The following is a 13,279-nucleotide window of genomic DNA, read 5'->3' as shown; positions in this document are numbered from 1 at the left end:
GGTCAGGCCTTGCCTGGAGACAGGCCTGGTGTGCCAATTCTGGCCAATCAGCCTTTTGACCTCCCGGCCGCAGCCCCAGCCACATGGGATTATGCTGAGCAGTTAGAAATCAGAACCCATCAGTTCAAATTCAGTGGTTCTTAATCAGTGTTGCACATTACAGTTGCTTGGGGAGATTTTCCAAAATGTATATATCCTGATCTCTTTCTGGGAGGTTGTGTTTGATAATTCAAGGGTTCAAGGCATCTAGATTTTTTGGGAGAGGTGGTTGGAAGGTCCTACGTGATTCTGAGAGATACCAGTGGAGACCCACTGGCCCAGATGGACCATTGTAAGTAAAGAAGGGGTGGAGTGTATCCACTGGTGGTGAATTGTCTAAGATGGTCAGTCTCGTGAAAGCGGAGGAAAGGATGGTGGCTGCCAGGGGCTCAGGAGAGGGACATACAGCTCAATGGGTATAAAGTTCCAGTTATGCAGGATGAAAAAGTTCTGGAGATTTGCTGTTGACACAATACCTGCATAGTTTAACAGGACAGTATTGAGCACTTTAAAATATGTTAAGAGGATAGATCTCAAGTTAACTGTTCTTACTACAAAACAACACAACACAGAAGAACAGAAGGACATTTTTGGAGGTGACAGATATGTTTAGCACCTTGGTTGTGGTGATGGTATCATGAGTGCCTTCATAATTATTGTAGATCAATTATATTTACATCATATTAATATCTCATCTCTCTTTCCCAAAGACAGCTGCCTGCCCAACACACATATTTACATCAGGAGATCAAATGCTCTTGATGTTGGTTATGCATGTCTTTTAGAATTTTTGTTAGTCTTGGTAGAAGTTTGTCAGTTTTATTGATTTTCCTTAAAGAAATAGCTTTTATTCCTCACTGATTTTTCTTTATTATTTTTTATTTTAATTCTATTAATTTCTGCTATGATCCTTATTATTTCTTTCCTTTCACTTGCTTTTGGTGTATTTTATTCTTTATTTTGCTATTTTTTTATTGAAGGAGGTAGGAAGTTAGTTTATTAATTGAGATTTCCCCTCTTTTCTGATGTTAGCATTTAGTGCTATAAAAGTTTCTCTCAGTTCTGCTTCAGTTGCATCTTATATATTTTGATATGTTGTATTTTCATTAACATTGAGTTCTATATGTTTTAAAATTTACTGTGAGACCTCTTTTTTGACCCATGGATTATTTGTTGTTTGGTTTCCATGTGTTAGAGATTTTGATATTGTCTTTCTGTTATTTATTTCTAGTTTTATTTCATTACAGTTGGATGGTTTCAATTGTTCATTTGTTGAGGTTTGTTTTATGACTCAGAATATGATCTATTTTGGTATCTACAGGGTCCTGGAACCAGCCTAACACAAATACTGAATGTCTTTATTTTCTGTTTGTTTCCTCTATTTCTAATACCTATGTTTCTCTTTTCTTGACTTCCTGTGTGTTACTTGAACTTTCTTTAGGATTATATTTTAATTTATTTATAGTATTTTTGAATGTATAGTTTGTGTAGTTTTTGGAAAGGTTGCTCAGAGGACTACAATATGCATATGTGGTATGAGAGTTTATTTACCACTTGAGTGAAGTACGGAAATCTCACTTCTACTGAGATTCCTTTACTTTCTCTTGAGTATCAGATAGTATTATAATTTTTGTTTTGATCATCAAATATGATTTATAAAATTCATGAGGGAAGAAATAGTGTATTACATGTACAAATATTTATGTACTTTCTGTTCTTTTTCATTTCTTATGCCCCAAAATTATTACTTATAATTTTCTTTATGTTGAAAGAACTTCTTAAGGGTAGGTTTGCTAGTAATAAATTTTCTTAATTTTCCTTCATTTGACAGTGTCTTTATTTCCTCTTCTCTCCTAAAGGATAGTTTCACTGGATATAGAATGTATGATTGACTTCTTTTTCCTTTCAGCACTTAAAAAAAGAGGTACCATTTTCTACTATTCCTCATAGTTTCATATAAAAAATTTGCTATCATTTGAATTTGTGTTCCCCTATAGGTAGTACATAGTACTCATAGTACTCTTTTGCTGCTTTCAAAAAAATTTTTTTATCTTTATTTTTTAGAAGTTTATGATTTGTTTTGATATGGATTTCTTTGGGTTTATCCTGTTATCATGTTCTCAGGGTTTGCACAGCTTCTTGACTCTACAGGTTTGTGTCTTTTGCCAAATTTGAGAAAATTTAAGCTTTGATTCCTTAAAGTACTTTTTCAACTTCATTCTAATTCTCTTCTAAAACATCAATGAGGTGAATATTAGATCTTTTTTTTAATAGTCACACTGGTCCCTGAGGCTCTATTCCCCCCACTTTTAAAAAACCAGTTTTCTCTTTGTTGTTTAAATTGGGTGAATTCAATTGCTCTTTCCTCAAGTTCACTGATTCTTTCCTCTATTATCTCTGTGCTACTATTGAGTGCACATCAAGAGATTTTTAAAAAATTTCTGTTACTGTATTTTTTAGTTCTATAATTTCCATTTGGTTCTTTTTTATGTAACTTCTCTTTCTTTACTTTTTTTTTCACTTGTTTCAAGAGAATTTTGTAACTGATGTTGAGACATTTTTATGATGGCTGCTTCAAAATCTGTTTTAGATAATCCAACATCTGATTCATCTCAGTGTTGGCATCAGTCGACTGTCTTTTCTCATTCAAGTTGTGATTTTCTTGGTTTCTGATATGACAGGTGACTTTTGATCGTATCTTGGATATTTTATCTATTATTTTAGGAGACACTGAGTAATACCTAAATCCTTTATTTCAGCAGGCAGTCACCCTGTTTAAGTTGAGCACGCAGGTTATGGATTACTTCTGTGGTCTACGGTTCAAGTGAAAGTTTGGTTTTCAGACATTAGCAGTGTTACTTCGGTCTGTTTGGTTTCTCTCATGCTGCTGGGTGCTCCTTGAGTGGGTGGAAGGGGTTTTCCCAGGCTGGACTTCCCAGATTTCTCTTCATGTGAGAAGGAGAGGTTCAAGTCCGCAGGAATGAAGAGGCTTCCATGGCTGAGTGTTTGTTGTGATGGGATTCCCCTTCCTGTGTGGGCCTCAGAACACTTTCTGAGCCATGTGCTATGGTACAATACCCCTACCAGTGCCCACAACTGCCCTGCGGGTCTCTTGGCAAGGGAAGGAAGTCTTAGGACTGGTGTCAGAAGCCTGAGACACCAGGTGTGTGTTGTGGTGGGGTCTGTCTTCAGGTTCTGTCTGCTCACCAGGTATCTCTCAGCAGGGAGGGGAGAGCCTTCCATGGCCACCTTTGTTGGCAGGTCTCCTATTATCTTCCTTGCCAGGGGGCCATGAGCCCCTGGTGTTGTTCTACCCAGAGGCAGAACAAGTCCACCTAGCTGCCTTCTCTTGCTGTATTGGGGGTGGGTTGGACAGGAAATACTGCTTCGGTATTTCCTGACCTGCACATGTGCTGCTCCTACTGTCCTGGGGCACCAAACAAATTTGCTCTCCTTTCACCACCTTTCAGAATTCTCTTTTAGTTGCTTCTTGCTTTATTGCCAGGGTTTATAGTTATGCATGGCAGGAAGAACAGGGAGAAATAAGCCTATACCATTTTGTCTGGACTAGAAGTCCCCTGAAGTTGCCCATTCCCTTATTTTAATCTCTGTCACTTTGTTTTTAGTTTGTTTCTAGTAAAGAACATATAATTGGATCTAAATGTAAAACATTCTTTGTTATGCCATATATTTGATATATTGTTATATTTCTTTGAAATTTCTTCTTCCCATGTACTGATGTAGTATATTGTTAAAATTTCTTTGCATCTCTTTTTCCAGTGTTTTGAAGTTATAGATAATAGTTGTATTCTTTTACCTGTTAGCTTAAAAATTTTACAAAAATATACTTAAACCTGTCTTTATCTGTAAATCCTAGGAATCAAACAAGAGTTGTCAGTTGTTTTAGGGTTCTGCTAGAGATTAAGTGGATTTATGGACGTCTCAGCAGGTTTTCCTTTGAGAAGCTTGAATGAGATACTGCTTTCTCTTTTGCTCTGTAATATTGAAAAGTTAGACCTGAAGTGCCACTTGGATTTTTTTTTTTTTTTTTGAGACAGAGTCTCACTCTGTCACCTGGGCTAAAGTGCTGTGGCACCAGCCTCGCTCAGAGCAACCTCAAACTCCTGGGCTCAGGTGATCCTCCTGCCTCAGCCTCCCGAGTAGCTGGGACTACAGGCATAAGCCACCATGCCCGGCTAATATTTTCTATATGTTTTTAGTTGTCCAACTAATTTCTTTTTATTTTTAGTAGAGACGGGGTCTCGCTCTTGCTCAGGCTGGTCTCAAACTCCTGAGCTCAAACAATCCTCACACCTTGGCCACCTAGAGTGCTAGGATTACAGGTGTGAGCCACCGCACCCGGCCACTTGGATCTTTTTGAGAAAACTTTTGAACAGCAGATATCTTTCTGTACTGCTGAAAATACCACTTATTTTCTTAGCATCTGTGGCAAGAACAATAGCATTTGGTGCTTTTGACTGCAGCGTGTTGTCCTTGTTGCACTTGGAATAAAATCCAGAGCCTCAACCACAGATTGTAAAGACATGAGTGACTTGGCTGCAGCTGCCACTTATGCATTATTTTCAGCCACATGTTCCTTTGCTCACAGGACCCCAGCCACAATGTACTTCTTACTAGGTGAATATGCATTTGTACTTGTCTCCTCTACCCGGGATGCTCTTCCTGAACATGCTGGCAGCTGATTCACCCCTCCAAGTGTCTGCTGAAATATCCTCCTTCAAGGAAGCCTTCCTTGGCCCTGTGGAAAGAGCTCTCCCCATCACTGCTAGCTCATTACTCTGTTTTCCTTTCCTTCCAGCAGATTATTATCTATTATATATTGTAATAATGCTATAATATATGCTTGTGTATATGTGAATGTCTGTGTGTGTATACATGTGTACATGTGCATGCATATATATGATTATATAAATTGCTTTTTGTGTGTCTCCTTTTACCAGAACATAAGCTCCAGGAGATCAGCAAACATGTCTGTCTTGGTCACTGTTGAATCCCCAGTTCTCATAACAGTGCCTGCCACATCGTAAGCACTCAATAAATATTTGTCAAGTAAATACAGAAATGAATGAGACTGACCAATATATCAGGAGGATTGCACATTTATGAAATACTTATGTTTATAAATCAAACTGTGTTTCCAGAGGTATGACCATCATTCATAATGATTTTCACAAGTTTTGTGTGGAGAGTGGTTCCCAGATGGATTCATCTAAGTAGGCTTCTTGTGAGGATGTATTTATCAGAATCTTAAGCTGAAAAGAAAGAAAAATATAATTTTGTTATTTCTCGGCAGTGTTAGAAAGCTTTGGTGATTTCTTGGTTCCTAAGTGATTGGATTCTCCATACCGGCATGTTCATGCTTTGTGCTCATTTCCTCCTTTGGGTGGCCAGGAAGTGTGGAAAGGTGTCACACGGGTCTGGATTTATGTGTGTCTCTGCCAGTGGTGCATCTTTAGTTGTACCAAGGCTCTGTCCTTGAAAGTAATAATAGTGCTAATAATAGGCAGGATAAACCTCTAATTTATAGGTTGAATATAACAATTCCATGTTGCTAGTTAATAATTCATGCCAAATTCCAAACCAGGCCCCCCTGCAGCCTTCCAAGTTCTCCTTGGCTATCCGTCATTTTCTTGTATATAAGTTACTTTTTGGTATTAGTTATTTTTACTCATAAACCCTAGGGCTTATAACATAAAAGTCATGTGGCTTTTATATTCTCAACTGTCTTGAAAATGTTAAGGTCTGAGAAATAACATAATGTGAAGGAGTGAATGAAAGTTCATTCACTGTAAAAATTAATTGCAGGGAGTGCTGTTAAAGAGCACGGTTGCCTGTGTGTGCTTTGCCCTGAAGGGCACCCATAAGTTCAGTTTATGAGTTCAGAAACACCAATGGCTCATTCTTCTTGCCTTTGGGGGAAAAATAGCAAATCTAGAAACCACTCCCTTAAAAAAATAAAACTAAACAAATGAAAACACAAAAACAAAACAAACCAAAAAACACTATCCAAGAAAACCGCAACAAAAATAAATTTTGTTTTATTCCTTTAATTTAGTGTTTTCCAATAATTATTCAGGTCACTTTTGATGTTTCTCTTACATGGAATATAAAAATAGATAGGATTAGTTTTTAAATTATGGATGACTCTAAGTGGATCTCTAATTCCAATGTAAAGGAGCAAAAGAACAAGAAGCTTATTGTTAGAAAATGAGAATGTTCACCTAGTTTTTCTGCCAGGCACATGAACACCAGGGTCATTTAACTGTAGCTTTCTCTTATATCTGAGTCTCTAAGGAAATGCTGTCTTGCAAACAAGATGTTTAGTGAGGATATAGGGAAGATTCATGCATAATTCTGGAGGAAAATTGACACACAGGCATTTTGATTTGTAAATGTTTGCAGCAAAGATGACTTATAATGAGCTCTTTATCAATTTTGATAGTCTTTCTAACCTTGCTATGACATTCTCCAAAAATAATATATTCAAATTATAATATATTCAAAATGTTTGTGAAAATAACTAAATATATCAACTGTTAAACATGTAAGAACTTTCAATATGTTTTAGAGGTTTAAAAAAAACAAATTTATTTTGCTCAGGTCAGATTTTGATGGAGATGACTTTAAAATAAGACAGGACATCATCAGAGGAAAAATCAGCAAAGGAAGGCAGGGCACAGGGCATCTGATAAGAGGAACCCCAAAGAGCACATGACTGTCTACTTGATTTCTTGAATATCAGCATACTTGTGCCTCTACCTTGGTATACCTGATGGTCATGGAGAGTTTTAAGAGTTTCCTTTCAAATTCTGGCTGGAGTCAGGCAGACCAGCATCCTTTTCTCCTCATCCAGAGTTGCTGTATGACGTAGGTTGACCTCCCTCATCCTGGGTAGGGCTCCAAGGTGGGCATGAGGCCCTTCCTGTGTTCTTGACCATGTCCCTAGGTGGTGATTAAGGGTATATACATCAGTTAGGGGATTTGGCACAGGAAAAGTATCACATCTGATTTATTTTTAAGTCTAGATATTGGCTGAAAAAGACTGTTTTAACTGGGTTTCATAGTAAGAAAAAATGTTGAGTTCCATTTCTGCTATGGAGGTGTAAACCTATTAAAGTCCATACCTCCCTCTGAATACACTAAAACTCTGGACAAAACACAAAAATCAACTACCTGGGACTCTTTGATGAACAAAAAGAATTACAAAGTTTTAAAACTTTCAAATTTTTGTATCCTTTATGTCTTTGGAAAATTGTATGTATTTGAGTTTTATATTTTTAATCCAGTCTGACAATCTTTATCTCTTAAGTAAAACATATATTCTATTTACCTGTGTTACATTACTGATACATTTGGGTTTAAATCTACCATCTTTTTTTTTATGAGTTCTACCTTTTATATTTTTATTTTCATTCTCCTTTCTTGACTATTTGATTTGATTGAGAATTATTTAAAATTCTGTTTTCCCTTTCCTGGCAGTTAATATACTCTTAATACTTTTAGTGGTTTAGTGTCATCTAGACATGACAGCCTTTATCCTTAACTCATCAAGGACCAATGTTAGTTGGTACTTTTACACTCTTCAACCATTAGTTTATTTAAACAAAATTCTTCCATATTCTGTATCTGTGAATTCTCCCTCATGCAGTCTTGGGGTCTGTCTAAATCTGTCTTGGTTGTTTCTGCTCTCATTCCTGATGTCTTCCTGTGTTCTTGGTGATCCTAGACTATAATCTTGTTACTTCATCTCAATCTGTGGGACTCCCAAGGCCTGAATTTGGGTACTTTCTTCCAGAAACTGCTTGTGTCTGCTTCTGCTAGATGCCAGGGGTTAATTTCAGAGCATTTCGAGGATCTTATCTCAATGTTAGACACCTTGTCAGGGCCTACAGCCTCACTGATGCTCACGCCTCCTCTCACTTTGGTGCTTGATCAGCCTCAACATTCAAGGCGACTCCATCCCTCTCTGCCACCCAAGTCCCCCAGCTGTAGGAAACATTTTCACAGGGAGAGAGATTCCCTGGAAAACTTGACACTGTCTTGATAATCCAGGATGCTCTAAAAAGTGTGTTTTATCCACGGTGTATTTGTTTGGCTGCAGAAGAGACCCTTAGTCCATCATTTTGAAAGAAGTGGTAGCAGTGATTTATAGTATTGATTTATTTCCATGGGACGAGACGAGAATGTCAGATAATTGCTGAATCAGCATTTCTGTGACAGAAGAATAATGATGTCATATTCTTCCATATCATGATTTATGCTACACAATCATCTGTCTCTTTGCTGTATAAATTGATGGAGGAGACAAGTGATGTATATCATCTTCAGCTTATATATAAACTTTAGTTTGTGAAATATGTAATATTATATATATTTACAACTTTAGGCTTGATGGAGGTGCTACATAATTATTTCATTTGTCATTTTATAAGAATACAAGATATTTGTGTTTTCCTCTTTTGACTTTTCTAAAGAGATCAGTTGTTTTGAGCTGAGTTATTAGATGCAGTGTTCAAGTATTTTGAAGATTTTACTTTATTTTTGTCTCCTTACACTATGTATAATAGACTGTGATATTTGGGATAATTGTATGACACTAAATATGTAAACATATAGTTGTCTACAGGTACACATCAAGCTGCACACACAATACTCGTGTGTGTGTATGGGGTGCATATACACCTAGAATGAGCTCTATTTGGTATTTGGCAGAATGTTGTAATCTGGTTTAGGCCTCTTTTTTCTTTCAATTGATAGTATCTGACAGAATTAAAGGTGTGGCAACCTTTAATTTTTTTCAAGTTTAAAATTTTATTTATTTTAATAAAATTTGAATTCTGATAAATTGGTGGTTGTTAACAGGGGGTGATTTTACCCACCCCCCCAGGGGACATTGTTTTTGTCTGGAGACATTTTTGGTTGTCACCTTAGTGGTAGGGGAAGCGCCCCTGGCATGTGGTGGGCAGAGGCCAGGGATGCTGCTCAATATTTTGTGACCACAGGTCAGTACCCCCAACGAAGATGGATCCGGCTCCAAATGTCAGCAGTGCTGAGGATGAGGAACGCTGCTCTGAATAGATTATCCTTTTGATTTAGTTGCTATAAAAGCCATAGCTTTTAAAGGAAGACCAACTGACAACTATACAGATGGACTGGGATTCTTAAACTTATATTTAAACATGGTCAAGCTGATGTTTCCAACATGTATCGTTAGTTCTTCAGCATGATCAAACCACAGTGGAAAGGCCACACACTGGGCAGGCGCTGGATGGCCACATCCCGTCTTCCCCCAGTGCCTTCCCCCCAGGGCCAGCCTGGGTCTCAGAGCAGCCTCTCCTGTGCAGACGCCGCGGCGGCAGCCGAACACAGTGGCTCCTGCGCTTCCATTTTCTTTCTTCTAATCTTCTTTCCTGCCTTTCCCTGGGTACAGTTTTCTGAATCTGCCCACTACTGTGAAAATAGTTACACGCCAGTTCAATAGACCCTTCCTTCCTTTCTTTGAAGGTTATAGAAACCATGAATTTTCTTTTTATTCTTCTTTAACTGTGATGTTTAACTTTAAAGAAGAAATTGGAAGTGCAACTTACTTGAAAGACCTGTATGGTGTGGCATCCCGTTATGTACGATTGAGCAGGGTCCTCAGACACAGATCTTAAAGAGATTGCTTTCCATTCAAACTTAAATTTAACATGGACATTGCCTCAAATCAATGAGGAATTTCTGTCTCTGCTTTTGGACTTTTTTCTCCATGAATCTTCCTTGTGCATGTATGATAGTAAATTATTTATAGACTATGTATTTGAGTCTGATCTTTTATAAGAAGCAAGAGTCTGGGCCTACCTTATGTTCACTTCTTTTCATTTTAAAGACATTTTTAAAAAAATCTTGCATATTTTCTCAGTTTTAAACTGATTCTCACCATACATCCTTTCTTCTAGGCATTGGCACATCTCCACTTAATAGAATATGTCGGAGAACAGACTGCTTTGCTAATAAAGGTACAATAAATGCTGTAATAGAATGTGCTCCAGCCACTGTGCTTCAATTTTGTTTAAAAAAATCTGTGAAGAACTGATCACATTAATTATGTAAAAAGGTACAGCAGGGAACCTATTTTATCCTGTGTAGCCTAGAGATGAAGGGAAACTTTTTTCTCAAAGAATATATAATTACAGATGCCTGCTATTTTGTTTTTAGCCTTTAGTTAAAGTCTAAGGAGAGCAGGTGACACTGTCTCAGTAAATGAGCACTGCAGATGTCCTGATCCCACACTCTGCTGGGCTGTGAGGCTGGTGTGACCAGTGTGGCAGCTGCCAGCTGTGGTTGAGGGGTGGGGTCGCACTGCCTCCCTTTTCACAGGCTTGTTGGCTTGGGTGTGGCTGGAAATTGCTCCCAGCAGTCACTTGCAGAAACCCAGGAGTTCAGGCTCCTGGCGTGGGTGTGGCCCTACTTTGCACACCTTGTCTGCTTTGGTCTTGTCATGTGCAAGAGGAAGGACTGATACCCCTCTGAGTCTCACCTGTCGTAGGATTGGATCCTAAGTGCGTGTGATTCAACAATGCAGCTGCTGTTATCTGCTCTTTCCAGATGGTCCCGGAGGACCGGCGCCTTGCGGCTGCCATCATCCTGGTGGTCTGGGTCTCAGCCTTGGCCTCGTCCTTGATTGACAACATCCCGTTCACCGCTACCATGGTGAGTCACATGTTGCCCTGTGTTGAGGGCTCAGCTTCATCTTGAATATAATCTAGGGCTTACCCTTCCTTCGTAAGGAAGCAGAGAATGAAACCTGCCTTTTTGCCATGCTCACAGGTGTAGAGGACAAAATGTGGGCAGAGCCCAGATGGCAGGCAGGAGCTAGGGGTCTACAGCTACGGTAGACGGCCAGTCCTGGGGTCACTGATTGTTTAGGGGTTGTCCCCACTGAAAGCTGCCACTCCTCCTGGAAGATTACGAGACAACCAAAGACAGAGGCTTCCACCTTCCTCCCCTATGAATGCAGAAGCTGTTCTAACCAGCCTGTGCAGTTTCTGATGCTTAGCCTGGGTAGGATTTTTAATTCTCTGTGTGGTCCTAAACCTCAGCTCAAGTGGGAAGTACACAAGACAGGCTTTTAATAGGCCCAATGAGCCCTATGCCTGGTGTGCTTCTGACATCAGGGATTGCTCAGCTCAGGGCAGGACCTGTGAGCCCTGGTGTAGCAGTGTAAAGGTAGGAGCAGCAGCTTGCATACAAGAAGCTGGATCCTATTAAAAACATCTGCGATCCCAGGTGTCCTGGGCACGGGGACAGGAGCCTAGTGAACACTCCTCATGGCAGGATGCTAGACAGAGGAGTTCTCTGTTCTTGTGACCCTGCAGGCCCCCCTCTTACCCGTACAGAACAGCCCATGTGAGGGGGCTCCCAAGACATTCCGTCACCCTGTGTCACAGTCAGAACAATGGGACGCGAAGGACTGGAGCAGTGGAACTGGCTGTGGGAGGCAGGGGTGGGCCGGCTCTGCAGCACTTCCCTCACACAGCACAGACCTTGGGGGACCTGGGACTCGGCAGCCCTCGCTAACAGCCGGAGTTCACAGTTCCTGCCCCGGGTGACCCTCTAGTTGCCTGGCTATTGCTCTCCTTCCAAGGTTGGGGTTTGGTAATCCTTAACTAATTCTGTGGCTGTGTGAAGTCCCAAAGTAGGGAAGTTGTGTGTCTGTTGTCAAATGTCCTGGTTTCGGCTCAGTGGGCTCCACCTCTCCCTGAGCCCCAGGCGGGCTGATGCCTCTGTCAGAGCTGCCCTTAAGGGGGTCCTCAGCTCCCGAGACAGCAAGATTTGTGTGCGCACTTATCCTGTTCTCAGATGAAACAGAGTCCACAGAGACTTAGTGCATCTGAACTCAGCGAGGCCACAGGACCTGGGATTGAGTCACAAGCCTTGATCTCTTCTTTCTGGCCCCACGTGATCACAGCTGAAAGCCCCACCTTCTGGGTAGGCGTCAGGGGTTCAGGACCTAGATCCTTTCTGGGACTGAATTGGAGGAGCCCTAGTGCTGGGAATTTAGGTTGCTCCACTTTCTAAAAATTGGACATTTTTCACATTTTTGTTTCCCAAATTTTAATGGCTACTTAAATTTTGACTTTAAAAAATAAATCAAAGGAATCAGAGAAGATAGTACTACAAACATTCATGTGTTCACCACCCAAAATGAGGAAATTTGAACATTTTTTCCGCTTTGCCTCAAGGTTTCTTGTTGTATTGTTAAGAAAGAAAACATTGACGTAAACATGAATTTCTCTGTTCCTCCCCTCAATCCAGGGTTGTTTCTACCTTCCCTTCTCCTGAGGGCACTATCCTCATGGATTTGGGTCATATCCATTTATTCAGTGGCTCAGTGTGGAAGGGGCTGCGGGAAGGATCTTGGTCCGTGTGTGTCAGCGTGGGCAGAAACCAAATACAGAGGGACCAAAGCAGCACCCTATGCATATACTGACACATAGCTTTGTAAAGCCCATGAATCATAATGAGTGACGGTGCCATGTCAGCACAAGGTGTCCACAGTGGCTGTGTCAGAGGAGAGACATGGAGAACCACTTGGGGTTACTGCCTTAGTCTGGAAGCGGCACCCAAGTGACCTCCATAGCCCTTGGGTGGACAGTGAACACATAGCATTGAGGTGCCTGTCACTTTCCCTCACTCCCATCTTCCCTCCTTTCCTTTGAGTGTCTTTTCATCACTTTTCTTTAGCTTCATTGAGGTATAATTGATATTCAAAAAACTGCACATATTGACCATATACATTTTGATGAATTTGAACATATGCATCCATCTGTGATACCATCAACACAATCAAGGTACTAAACATATCATCAACTCCAAAAATTTCCTGGTGTTCTTATGTCTGTGTGTGTTTTATGGTAAGAACACTAAACATGAGATCTATCCTGTTAAGATACTTCAAAGTGCACACTACCGTATTGTTAACCGTAGACACTGTGTTGTTCTCTAGAACTTACTCGTTGTGCATCACTGAAACTCTGTACCCATTGGCAAGCATCTGCCCGTCTCCTCTGCCCCTTAGATCCTGGCACGTACTGTGCTGCTCTCTGCTTCTGTGAGTTTGACTATTTTAGATAACTCATGGAAGGGGAATGGTACAATATTTGTCTTTCTGTGAGTGGCTTATCTCACTTAGCATAATGTCCTCTCGGTATATCCATGTTGTCACAAATAGCAGGAT

At 40.2% G+C, this 13,279-nt stretch overlaps 1 protein-coding gene across 1 annotated transcript in view; it reads left to right on the top strand.

The window, feature by feature from the left end:
• OCA2 (OCA2 melanosomal transmembrane protein) overlaps positions 1-13,279 on the top strand; it is a 178,216-nt gene that overhangs the window by 104,959 nt on the left and 59,978 nt on the right. Inside the window, exons 19-20 of the mRNA XM_045560414.1 lie at positions 9,999-10,058; positions 10,648-10,752. Coding sequence (XP_045416370.1) covers positions 9,999-10,058; positions 10,648-10,752 — 165 coding nt within the window. The remainder of the gene's footprint in view (positions 1-9,998; positions 10,059-10,647; positions 10,753-13,279) is intronic.

The sequence above is a fragment of the Lemur catta genome, chromosome 9 (assembly GCF_020740605.2).
Source record: "Lemur catta isolate mLemCat1 chromosome 9, mLemCat1.pri, whole genome shotgun sequence".
Taxonomy (NCBI): Eukaryota; Metazoa; Chordata; class Mammalia; order Primates; family Lemuridae; genus Lemur; species Lemur catta.
Note: the sequence above shows the minus strand (reverse complement) of the source record. Positions and strands in the feature narration are given on the sequence as shown.